This window comes from Heterostelium album, assembly GCF_000004825.1.
Source record: "Heterostelium album PN500 unplaced genomic scaffold PPL_scaffold8, whole genome shotgun sequence".
Taxonomy (NCBI): domain Eukaryota; phylum Evosea; class Eumycetozoa; order Acytosteliales; family Acytosteliaceae; genus Heterostelium; species Heterostelium album.
Genome location: NW_008805070.1, coordinates 1,737,691 through 1,751,154, shown reverse-complemented (window position 1 = coordinate 1,751,154; position 13,464 = coordinate 1,737,691). Strand labels below are relative to the sequence as shown.

The 13,464-nt window shown below is 31.5% G+C and overlaps 4 protein-coding genes and 1 non-coding gene across 5 annotated transcripts; 4 read left to right on the top strand and 1 right to left on the bottom strand.

The window, feature by feature from the left end:
• Nucleotides 1–58: 58 nt before the first annotated feature.
• PPL_08326 (ankyrin repeat domain-containing protein) lies at nt 59–3,283 on the top strand (the record flags this gene model as incomplete). Its single annotated transcript, XM_020579143.1, has 2 exons — nt 59–1,742; nt 2,130–3,283. 2 exons carry the CDS (start codon nt 59–61, stop codon nt 3,281–3,283), a joined length of 2,838 nt encoding a protein of 945 aa, XP_020430982.1.
• Nucleotides 3,284–3,503: 220 nt separating this feature from the next.
• PPL_08325 (IGR protein motif domain-containing protein) lies at nt 3,504–4,113 on the top strand (the record flags this gene model as incomplete). The annotated part of the gene is made up of 2 exons (XM_020579142.1): nt 3,504–3,777; nt 3,866–4,113. The coding sequence occupies 2 exons, from the start codon at nt 3,504–3,506 to the stop codon at nt 4,111–4,113; spliced, it is 522 nt and encodes a 173-aa protein (XP_020430981.1).
• Nucleotides 4,114–4,323: 210 nt separating this feature from the next.
• PPL_08324 (uncharacterized protein) lies at nt 4,324–5,486 on the bottom strand (the record flags this gene model as incomplete). Its single annotated transcript, XM_020579141.1, has 2 exons — nt 4,324–4,860; nt 4,926–5,486. The coding sequence occupies 2 exons, from the start codon at nt 5,484–5,486 to the stop codon at nt 4,324–4,326; spliced, it is 1,098 nt and encodes a 365-aa protein (XP_020430980.1).
• A 1,446-nt stretch (nt 5,487–6,932) lies between these two features.
• PPL_08323 (uncharacterized protein) lies at nt 6,933–12,474 on the top strand (the record flags this gene model as incomplete). Its single annotated transcript, XM_020579140.1, has 8 exons — nt 6,933–6,939; nt 9,312–9,411; nt 10,019–10,053; nt 10,861–10,913; nt 11,522–11,685; nt 11,772–11,802; nt 12,124–12,143; nt 12,435–12,474. The coding sequence occupies 8 exons, from the start codon at nt 6,933–6,935 to the stop codon at nt 12,472–12,474; spliced, it is 450 nt and encodes a 149-aa protein (XP_020430979.1).
• Nucleotides 12,475–13,220: 746 nt separating this feature from the next.
• Nucleotides 13,221–13,292, top strand: PPL_08322. Its single transcript has one exon. It is a non-coding gene; the product is annotated as a tRNA-Met (tRNA).
• The last annotated feature ends 172 nt before the right edge of the window (nt 13,293–13,464 follow it).

Here is a 13,464-nt window from a genome sequence, read left to right as displayed (position 1 = left end):
TGTGCCAGAGATACTGCCTGGTACTTACAACGTGCGAGTCGGTTTCAACTGTCGAAAGATGGAGCAAGCATTCCAAAGCGATAAGCTTGTTCAGACTCTCAAGATCGATCCATTCGAAGAGTTGAAACAACATCAACATCAAGCTTCTCAACATGCTACTCAACAACAGCAGCAGCAACAACAACAGCAGCAACAGCAACAACAAGTACAATCACAACAACAAACTGTTCAGCAACATCATCAACATAATCATCATCAACAACATCAGCATCACCATCATGGAAATGGACATATGGAACAAGATATGCATATCGACTTGAGTGTCGCGTTGACTTCACATGAAGAGGTGCATCATCAACATCAAGATCATGTTCATCATCATCAACAACAGCAGCAGCAACAACATGAGCATCATCATGATGTTCTAATGACTGAGCCGAGCGTCGATCAAATGGAGATAGTCCAACATCAGGATCATCATCACCATCATCATTCAGATCAACATGTTGTCGACCATACTCAACATCATGATGAACAACAGCAACAGCAGCAGCAGCAGCAGCAGCAGCAACAACAACAACAACATATTGAAGAGGAGCACGAAGATCAAGATCAACATATACATCAGGGTCATGATGCAGGTGGTCTGCAGATCTCAGAGGAACCAATGGTGTCCGTCGAATCTAAAGATACACATCCACATTCACCTCAACACAATGCCTCACAACAGCTACAACCAGTGGTGGTACTCCATGAAGAGAGCGAGCAACAAGTGATTCAACATGGTGGAATCGAAATTGAGACTATCCACAGTCATGAAAACACACCTGTTCAACAACACCATATCGATGATGTACAACAGCAACAGCAACAACAACATATCCACGAGGAACAATCACAACAACAACCAATTCATCATATCCACGAAGAATCACAACAACAACAACACCACCAAGATCAACAACAACAACAACAACAACATATCGACCAAATTCATCTTGTACAAAATAACAATAATAATATTGGTGGTACTGGTGTTGTTCTTATGGAGGAAGAGGAAGTTGTAGTCGATCCAGATCATCACAATCAACATCTTCAACATGCACAATCACAAATCATGCATGATTCTCCTGTGACCACTACAACAACCACAACAACCACTACAACAGCAACAACAAATCATCATCAATTTGACAGTGAGGATGAGTACATTGTTTGGAGTAATGTTATCATTGTACATGTAGAGGCTGCCAAGCATGATAAGATTACTGGAAAGCGTGGATCCATTTCTCAATCCGCTGGCAAGCGTAAGAAGTCCAAGTCGTCAAAGAATGGCGAAGCCGTTCCTGTCAACCAACCACTTAGCGACGAGCTATTCAACCAGATTCTCACTGGTGATGTAGAGATGGTTCGCCAACACATCGACGCCAAGACCCAACAGGAAACCAAAGTATTCGACTTTGACAAGCGTGACGAAGAGGGATTCACACCGCTGCACTACGCCTGTGCCTACAACTGGAATGGACTCGTCGAGTACTTCCTCAAGAGTGGAGCGGACTATAATCGCACCGACAACGAAGGTTGGACACCTTTGCACTGGGCCGTCAAAGCCAACAATATCGAAGCGGTCCAGCTGCTTCTCGCGTTTGGAGCCGACCAATCGGTGCCAAACTACTCGCGCCAATATCCAGTGGAGATGGCGCACGACAAGGGATACAGCCACATGGCAGCGACACTCCAAGGTATAACAGAGCAGGAATACAAAAAAGCTAATGCCGAGTCGTTTGAAACACCGCTCTCCATACTGGCCAACACCTCGGTGCAGAGCGACAACCACCATTCCGCCGACTACAAACTGCTACTGAAGCATGGATACGAACCGTATGTACCCAGCGATAACTTTATCTACAAGTCTGGAATACTTGAGAAACACAACACCATCAAGTTTATCCAATCCGCTGAGAAGCTGGGATTGACTGCCGACCATCGTGCCGCACTGATGCAGGCATTCCGTTCACTGCGGACACTTCGTTACCGTTTGTTTTGGATTATGCTGAGCAATCCTTTGTTCAATAAGTTTTGCGAGTGGGATTCCGAGGGAATACACTTTATCGTACATAATAGTAAAGGTTTGCTCGATGTACTTGGTCTCTACTTTGGTTTGCGTGGTAGTAACTCTGCTGTCGATTGGATGAGTCACTTGGCACGTCGTAAGAGTCCGATGAAGAAGGACATGACCACCTCGAACGGCGGTGACATCTGGACAAATCTTAGACAGGACACCTTCAACTCTTCGACTAATCTCGATAAACTTAAAGACATCACCTCTGAGAAGAAGGAGAAAACCAAACGTGGATCCACCAGAAAGGGTGCCGGTGCTGCCGACCAACAGCAACAACATGCATCACAAGAGCCAGAGACTGCTGGTGGCTTGGAGTTGAACACCTCCCAAGACATGTCTATTGATATGAAGTCGGAGGAGCAACAACATATGGAAATGCAGCCAATAATGACAAGTGATGAAGCAGCTGCACATCTTGCTGCCACTTCCACACAGCATCAGATTCAACAACAACAGCAACAACAACAGCAGCAACACGACAGTCATATGGATACATCTGATGGATCTATCATCCTCGGACCAGGTCAAGATTCAACAAAACCAGCACCTGTTACCGATGGTATTGGAGCTCCTATTGCTGTTGTAGCCGGTGTCGTTCAGAATGGCCATGAGAATGACAATGAGATCGAAGGTGGTGGAGATACTACTCAACAACATCACCAGGATCACCATCATCACCATCATCACCAGGATCATCATCATCATCATCACCAGCAACATATAGTTCATAGCAACTCTCATCTTGAAGATGTTGATCATCAACAATATCAACAACAACAAACAAATACACACCACGACAACTTATCAAATGAACAACAACAACAACAAAATTCACCATCTTCACCAAGTATAACATCAACCACCAACCAAGATTTTACTAACAATTCTACAACCTCTTCCATATCACAAGAGGAACAACAACAACAACAACATCACCATCATCAACAACAACAACATAATTCACCTTTAGAATCGAATATCGAATCTACAATACATGAACAACATGATGATCATCATCATGATCACATCATCACCCAAACAGACCAATCAGATCAAAACGATCATATTGAACAACATCATCAATCTAATGAACAACAATCAACGGATCAACCACAACAACAATTAATTGAAGAAATTGATGATCATATTAATGAATCATAAAAGAAAGAGTTATATATAAATCCTATTTAAATTTGTTATATTAATTTGTTTATGAGCATTTTTTTTTTTTGTCAAAAATATAATCTGATCAAAATTTTTCGTTTTTTTTTTTTTTTTTTTATAATTATCATTTTTTTTTGATTGTGATTATGCTCTGATCATTTTTTAGTTTTTTTAATTTATTCTTTATTATTGTATTATTTTAAAAGTAAATCTAAGAATGTTATCAAGATCATTAGTCAATTGTTTAAATAGATCAATAGTTAGATCAAACTTGTGTGGATTCAGCAGATCATATTCGACAGCAACTGCCGAACACGAATCACAAGATATAGTAACAAGTTTCAAGTCATCAAGCGAGATCTTTGGTAGACCATTCCCAAATGCCGATTCAGTTAGACCATCATCAATAGAAGATCTAGTCATCGAATATGTAGATCCATTCAAAAGAGAATCTGAAGCAGAGACTTATTTTAGATTTACTGAACCAAGAGGTAAATAGAGAAGAAGAAAAAGAAGATAATAATAGATTGTTATCAAGATTTTAACTTATATATTTACAATATTATTATTATTATAAAGATGGATATACTGTAGAGAAATTTTTAAAGAAAATAGGTAGAGGTTGTGATGCACATGTAGAACACTTCCCAACATGGGAGGATTTGATGAATGCCAGCTCCAATAAGATGAAACACGTAAATCAAATACCAGTACAGAATAGAAGATGGATTTTACATTGGGTTGAACAATGGAAACAAGGTAGAAATCCAGTATTAATTTCGAAATCTAAATCAGTTGCTAAAAAGAATTTAAAGAAAGGAACATAAATAAATAATATGAAATAATAATAATAATAATAATAAGATTAATAGATTAATATATAACAAAAAAAGAAAAAATTTTGCAACAAAAGAAGAAAGTTATGTTCTATATATATAAATTTTTTTATATTGTTTTTTTGTTTTTTTTTTTTTTTAAATATTTTATTCTAAAAAGATTTTATGTAAATAACACACTTATTATTATATAGTATATTATTAACATGAAGCACTACCTTGATGGTCACTCGAATTAACAAGTGTCTTCTCCATAACAACTATATAATAATTATGTGGTATATTTCCATGACTTGGGTTTTCGGTAAAGTATTGGATGAAACGTCTGTAGTATTCTTGCCATACGGCTTCGCTGTTCTTCTTGATGATTGCTTTCCATGTTGGCTCAGTGAATGCACAGAATCCACGGAATAATTTCTCGGCAAAATATTTATCACCATGCGACTTGATCAAAGGCTCAAAAGGACAGGCAGTCGATCTGAGTTCACTGAACACCATTTGCAAACCGTGCTCCGACACCTTTGGACTGGCCAACGCTGTTTGAATGTCGTCCATTCCGTAGTATCTAAATGGATATACCATCTTGTCGGCTTCCTCCACTGAAATATAATTATCTGTTGCAAGAGAGTCCCATATCTTCTTTACCTTGTGATAAAACATTCTACTCTTTTCGAAACCATTATTATCATCTGTAAGAAAGTTTGAAACAAAAACTCCTCCAACAGCCAATTCTCTTGCCTAAATTTATTAATTAGTATACTATGTTATTTTTTTTTTTTTTTTTGTTTTTCAGTTAAACTTACACGAGCAGAAAGAATTGTAATTAAATCTAAAACTGTTTCTTTTTTCCAAAGTTTCTTTAGATTATCATCTTGAGTGTGACCATAATATATTGTGTTTTTAAAGGGTGATGTGAGTTTCGAAGCCCAATGGAAACAATTGAATCCAATGGAAAAGTGAATGGAATTTGATGGAAAAACGTTGTCATAAAAGGAGCGACCAGCTGCCATTGTGAAAATATTATTTGAAACCTTTAGGTAACTATCTGGATTACTATTGACCTCTAGAAACAATTGACTGAAATCATTCTGTGGAAGGTCGTTGTGATAAACGGTGATGTCGACAGCACTCATTCTCTTTCTGATTTGTGTGATGATCACTGAGATCGGGAGGAGTGAACTTCTACCATGGGAACAACCAAAATCGGATATGTTGAATGATCTTAGATCAATGTCTTTTAATGATTGGTTATATGGATTTGTCAACCAACAATCGATACCTTTCAATAGAACATCGAGATTTTTTTGGATTGTATTTTGTTGAATTGCACAATTATCATTATAATCCGCTGACATTGGTTCCATTTTTTTTTTTGATTATTTATGTTATTGGAAAATATTTAAAATTATTTGAAAATATAAATATAAAGAATATGATAATTATTTTTAAAATAATGTTGGACACCAACAAAAAATATTTATGCCAAAAATAAGAATAAATAAATAAAGATTAAATAAATAGAGATTAATTGAAAGATCTGGAAGAAAATTAAATTTTAGGAGGAAATTAATTTTCAAATAAATAATTATCTGGAATAGTCTGGCCAAAGTTTGTAGAGAAGATTCGTAAACTAAAGTAGGAGTTGTTTGAAAGAAACTTGTCTCTATTTTGTTTTTCTTATAGTACAATTGTCAGTAACAGGTTATGATTGGTCAGTGAAATGAATTGATGATGATGATGAGGGTGTTGTTTGTTGTTGATGTTAATTAATATATATTCAATTAATAAAAAAGTATAAACACAACACATAAATCTATAATTATATATAATAAATGTTGTAGATAAATTAATGAAATTGTTTTTTACTTGAAATAAAATTATTATAAATAGTTTTTTTTTTTTTTTTTTGTTTCAATAGGAAAATTGTATGGTTGTGCGCCGACTAGGAAAAATAGGATTGTGTAGAAAATAGAGCGCAGAAGCAGTCAATAGTGAGTTTAAAATAACAACATTAGGTAATACTGGTTAGATATTACTAGAATAGACAAGACACCTGATCTATAATCAAAAGATGGTTTATGATAATGATGAGATTGTTTGATAGTGCTTAAACATATATGGAAAAAGCGTTATCAACAATTTGCTAAGAAAGGAAAAGAGAAAGGATTGATTTTGAATATAGAGGAAATTGGTTTAAATAACAACGAGATTAATAATAAATAGACGATTTGGGAGAGTTATGAACACTCCAAGTTTTGATCTGCAGTATAACAAATTGGAATACGCATGCAATGTCGGACTGTAAGAAGGACAATATTAGATTTTGTCCACTTGTGTTTTGTTATAGATATCAGATGGCGTGCTGTGAGGTGAAGGTAATAGTAGAGGGTATCGCTTGGGTGGGAATAGTAGATGGGATGATCAAGTTGTAGTGGTGTGGTGTATGTGGAATATGGAGGTGACTATTGGGGTGGTAACGGTGGGTGTGTGGAATATATATTAAAAAAAGATAAGGAGCACATCTATAACCGACATAAAAGAAAAATTAAAAAATGGACATATAGGATGTAAAACAAAGTTTTAGTTAAAAACAAAGTGTATCAGTGCTCAAATCAAACTCAAACACACACTAAACACATTGGTTGTATATCGTGTCTCACAAAGTATACATAAAATTGACAGCTTGTGAGCATGGTCTGAACAAACAAAACAGGAGGGAGGAGAGAGGAAAGGTGAAATTATATAATTAATTAGTTAAAAATATCAGTATTATCATTTACTTTGTATGATATTATTTAAATTAGATGATAATGAGAAGTAATTAATTAATTCTTATTGAGTGGTAGTGGTGGTACCACCAACCAGTGAGTTCGTAATAGTAAAAAAATTATTATTATGGAAGGAAGGAGGAGGACAGTACTGTGGTTTGAAGCTGTAGGTGTTGGTAAAGTTATTGCAGTTTTTGTTGGATCGAATCGTGCGTGGGAATATCTATTAAAAATGTATATATATGGTATTGTTATACCATGATTATTCAGGTCATTGACCTATATCCAGTGGATCAAACACACAAAAAACATTCACACACACACTGGAAAATTGAAAATCTGATTGTTTGTTTTGTCGATATTTATAATTTCTTGTGATAAACAAAAATAAATAAACCATTGGGGGTTCTTATGATAATAAGATTAAAATCATCAATCAATTTCAAAACAGAAATCGTGATGAAACAAAACAAAAATATGAAGGTAGAAATAAATATTGTTGTTGTTATTAAAATAAAATATAAGAAAAAACAAAAAATCAATATGCAAAATACAAAACATCCATTGTGTTTGTAACCATATTGATACACTGTTGAGCAGGGGGGTTTCACTGTTTAATGATGTGAGTGACTATTCCTTTGGTAAGCTTGTCAATCATTTGTTAAGTATACCAAAAAGTAATAGAGGGAAGGGATTCAATTTTTTTTTTCTCTGTTTGATAGTAATAACAATTTCCCACACAATCAACACACCGACACACACACGCTCATCTAAACAAACACTAACATTTATTAATAAATGATAAAAAATTGTTTATTACTATTAAAATTTTGAAATAAAAAAATGTGAACATAATGTTATTACAATGAATCATTGTAAATAGAGATAGAGAGATAATAGAATTTTAAAATTGACATCCATCTTACCTCCGATGATTCAAAATAAATTCCGTTGTTTTCACAAATCAAAAACAAGTTTTCGAGAAGTGATAAAGTTGAATGAGAGTGAATGTGTAAATATAATAATAAAATATTATAGTGGTTTAGGAAAAAAGGGGGTGTAGGAGGAGAATCAAAAAAAAATATGTGTTAAAATAAAAAAAATTTGATTGACTGGATATATGATAAATATTGTGGAAGTATTAAATAGCCATTGCTATATTTACATGTCTTTATTATTATTTGTTTTCGTTTTTTAACAAATAAATATTGTGATTGTGATGACAACAATATATAATAACAATATGCTTTTAAAAACAACAATGTATAATAAAACAGGAAAAAACCAAACAAATTCTTTTCCCAATCACAAGTGACAGCATCATCATCGTAATCGAACAACATCAACACAACAACAAAAAAATCAATCTGTATTTTTATAAATAAAAATGACTATAAATATAAAAAATATTTTTAGTGTATGGTTGATTGATTGTAGATGAACTCAATATAAGTTTTGTTTGTTATTGTTTTTTTTGTTTTCCTATATATTTAGATTGTTGTAAACTATCATTGTGCAATTTAAATAGAAATACTCTAAATGTTATGGTGAAATGACTATCAATTCACTAAAAGATAATTAAATATCCATAGTAATATAATCGTACCAATGATAAATCTCGTTAAAAATAGATTTAGTTTAAACTAATAATAAATATTAATTTGATTGGTATTAACAGAGTAAAAAAAATTTAAGTGATCATTTTTGTTTAATGATTGGTTTATTGTGTTATATCTTCAATTTCTATTATTATTTACTGAAAAAGGAAATTAAAAATTATAATTTATACTATTTTTATACTATTATTATAAATTCTACGTTTTGAAAATCTACTTTCAGATTTTAAAGATTTAAATTCTTATCATTATTATTATTATTTTTTGAAAATTGATTAAAATAGAAACAATAATATAGAGATATATTAATTCGAATTCGAGAGAAAAGTGTGTTTTTTCATATAAATCATATGAAAATATATTAAATAGAGTTTACAAAAGTGAAGATTAAATTATTATTATTTTTTGATCGATTAATTAAAGATTAATATACCTTTTTTAATTTGATTATAAAATTGGAATTATTATAACTGATATTGATTTAATTATTTTTCAAGAAATGATAATTTATAAATGTTTGATTTCTATTTCTTTTGTACCGCTTTTGCTATTTATTTGCTCTTGTCCTTCTATTGTAGTATTTTCAAACCAATAGGATACTAATAAGTATAAATAAATGATCCAATTGAATCGATTAGAATAATTAAATAGAAATGGACTAGAAATAAGAGACTCTTATAACCTTTGAATTTAATACCAAGTTTAAAAGGTGCTTGCGATGTAGATATTTGTGGTGTTTGTGGAATAAATATAAAAGTATATTTATATAAAAATAAATATATATATAAGGTTTGTTTTGTAGTAGTAGTTGTTGTTGTTGTTGCTGCTGCTGGTACTAGTGGCAGTGGTTGTGATGTTGGAGGTGTTTGGTGTAATGAACGTGCTTTTAAGAAAGCAAACCAACGGTAACAGTAATTGTAGTATTTTGAACTACTTATTTAGTAGTACTATTAGATATTGTCTATATGTGAGTGTGTGAGAGTGGTGTGTGAGGGTGTGTGGTGTCTGTGTCGCAAAGAGGGTAGGAGATGGAAATTATATTGATGAAAGCTTACTGGCTGGATAAAGCAAAGACTAACCGGGTTAACAGTATTTGGAAATCCAAAAGATTCTACTATCTCGAGCAGAAAATGAAACGATATTGATTTGTCAGATTTAATGTTTGGCAAAACCGTTTCAAAACAAAATTGAATTTGGAAGCAATTAATTTTCCAAACAAATTTCTACAACTTTTTCAATTGGTTCTTATTATTATTTTTTTATTACTACTATTGTTATTGTTATTATTTTGTTGTTGTTGTTATTGCTGTTGTTGTTGTTGTTGTTATTGATATAAATTATAAAATTAACAATTTTGAGATAAGATGAATTTGAAATTGATTTTGTCTTTTCTTTTCTTGTTTTGCTATTGTTTTTTTTTGTTTTTGTTGAATTTTAATGTTTCTCTTTGGGTCAATCTAACAGATTAACTGGTATCAAACTATCACAAATTGTAATTATCAATATTGATAGTAGTAGGCATACAATTTATAATGTAGAAGTTAGTTGTTTGTTTTCAATTGAATTGTTTGTCTATTTATAATTTCTACAGTGTTTACATTTACTACTTCTTAATATTAATATTGTGCATTTGATTATGTTATGTTCTGTCCTGTTCTGTTTATAACAATGTGCAATTTTAAAATTACCTATTGGTAAAATTATGATTAATCTAATAATATTTTAAATTTGTATCACTATTATTATTATCTTACTCTAAAAAATATATTATATATATACTTTATAAATATCATCTATCACTTTATCTGTGTCAACAGCATCACACACATACTCACACAGACACACTCACACTCTAACACTCATTCTCACACACAATTATAACACATCAACACATCACACATCAACACATCAAATACCTACACCAACAAATAAACAATTACAACAACAATTACAACAACAACTACTACAAGCAATAACAACAAAAGCAATAACAATAGTCGTAATTAAAGTGACAATAACAATATAACACTGCACTACCAACTAAAGTTAAAATTTTATTGTTGCCAACAACTTATGATAAAAGTATGAATCAAAAAATATCAGTATCTATGCATAGATAAAAAATAAGATATATATTACAGACACGATGATAATACTAAGTATACATACACATCTCATTCACAGTGTCTTTAGTGCAAAAAACGATACCAATATAAATATTAGTTATTTAAACATGGTTTTGGTTGTTGATGTTGTGGGTGTAGTGGCTATCTGTTCTTTGCATACCATCTTGTTGTTGTTGTTGTTATCTATTATTATTGTTGTTGTTTTTTTCATTTTTATTTTTGATAAAGGTAGTTCGGATGATGTATGTAACACTCTTACTGTTCAGTTCACTTCCTTCGATGTTAATAATATAAAATAAAGAAAGTGAAAGAGTAGTACCCACATATGTTTTCATTTTTCTCTAACAACAACAGGCAACAACAACAACAACAACCATAACAACAACAACAACTTTTACAATATCTATCATTGATGAACTTATTGATCTATAGTTTGTTTAATAGACTGTGTACATATCTGGTGTGAGTGTTGGTTTCCACTCATTCACTACATTCACCCTCTTTATCATATATATATATCTCGTTTGCTGCTTTCTTTCCTTTCCTTTTAAACAACTAAATTGCATCAATAATATAATCTATACAACTATTAATATACTAAATAACACACACACCTACCTATTCTATCTATATAGTAAAGACAGCAGTGGATGTGTGGGTGTCCATTGAATTCGCTCATTTGTGGTGAAATTATCTGTTATTGTTGATGTGAAGGTAAGAAATGAAAAACTAAACCTTGAACACTACTTATCGCTTATACAAATAATAAACAACAACAACAATAATAACCAACAACCAATAAGTAATGGCCATAGGATATATATATTAATCACTATTACCACACTTTATTGTGTTGTTGTTTTTTAAGAATAAATTTTAATTATGATAGGTTGATACTACTTCATTAAATAATAATTGTAAAGATTTCACTATTAGTATAAGTAATATTCACCACAAGTTAACTACTACTACTAATAGAAATATATTTAGTAGTGAGGGAGTAAGAGATAAAGACATATTAACCACACCACAACCAAAACCACTAATTAATTGGTAACTCCACAAATAACCACCAAAAATCAAAACTGTTAACTAAGCATAGATTTATAAACGTTGATTCAATTAACTACTTAATATAGTAACATACTTTTACCATTGAGTATTAAATGTGTAATTGTTCTTCTTCTTTTTATTATTATTGTTGTTGTTACTGAAGCTATTCATTCTATATCTCCACAATTCGACATTTCCTTTTTGTTTCTACTTTATTAACATCATCAAAAAATAACCTTCATCATAAATACCAATAAATTGTAACGCTCAAGATAATGTTGTTAAACTCTAGACTCAATAATTAACTGAAAGATTGTTGGTTTGTGGTGAGTTCACGATATAAAAAAAAAAACAAAAATAAAAAAAAATAAACCGTCATTGCGTATACGATCATAATCATTACTTTTTTGTTTGTTGGTTATCTTTATTAATCACTAGTGGACAAAGGAAAGATTAGAGTAAGAGACATCGACAACAACAGCAATAACAACAACAACTATTCACAAGGTAAAAGCAATAGCTTAAACTGTTACTGAAATATAGGTGGTTTGTTTATTTTGTCAGTTTAAGAAATTCTTCTTTATATATATATATATATATATATTATAATCGATCTTTCGATTACCAAACGTTAAATATTATGTTAAGAAGTATAAACTTTGAAATATATATTTTGGTACGAATTTAACAGTAATAGACTGAAACTACAATGATTTACTCTTCATCACTGAACCTGTTAATTATAATAGAATCACTCTAAAAATTGGTTCAACCATGCTTATTAATTAAGGATGATGATGAGTATTTTACAATGTTACTTCTAAATTCATTCTTTATTAAGTTGTCCTTGGTATCTGATGACTTTACAACAAAAGGTAGGCATGATCATATTATTAATGTACCAACCACAGTGCATCACATGTCTTACATAATAATTCTATAAACTAAATCATATAATATTATATTACTTAAAAAATTACATATATTTTTTTATTTATCTAATCAATCTTGTACAACTATTATCTTATAATATTTGTTATCTACTGTATGTTTTGATCGTAAACTGAATAGGTATTTTGATCTTGTAGTTCGTCGAGTCTCCTTTGTATAGTATCTATAACCTTGTCACTCACGCCTTGCAAGAATAGGTGTGTATCGTCAAGAGGCACAACCACAAAGTTTTCTTGTTTTTCTATCCACATAACAAATTGTCTCGTTGGTGGATCACTATCATATTTATATGTATTAATATTATCAATCAGTCATTGTGTAAAAGACATACCATTCTAATAGATAACCACGAAATACTTGAACCATTCTCTAAGTGATTGAATTTAAACCTTGACATTTTTATAAAAGAAAAGTTTGAAATTTTAGAGAGTTATTAAACTAGTTTAGGTTCATAATCATTCCTTTCAAATCAATAAGAATACTTTTATTCCCCAAAGAAATTTCTATAGAACCATATGTTTATATTGTTTTAAGTTTTTTTAAAATATTAAAAAAATTTTTTGAATCATTGTTATCATCAAAGTAGCATCTTAGCTCAGAGGAAGAGCGGTGGGCCCATAACCCACAGGTCGGTCGATCGAAACTTCCAGATGCTAATCCCTTTATTTAACTAGACCCAGTATGCGCGCATATTTACTAATCAATTTGTAAACCAATTAGTTTTCCCTCAATGCCAAAAGGGAAGTTAACGAATTATGATCTTCTCCACAAGCATCACACAGATGAACCTTCTTACATACTCCCCTGTTACAAAGAACCCTCTTATCT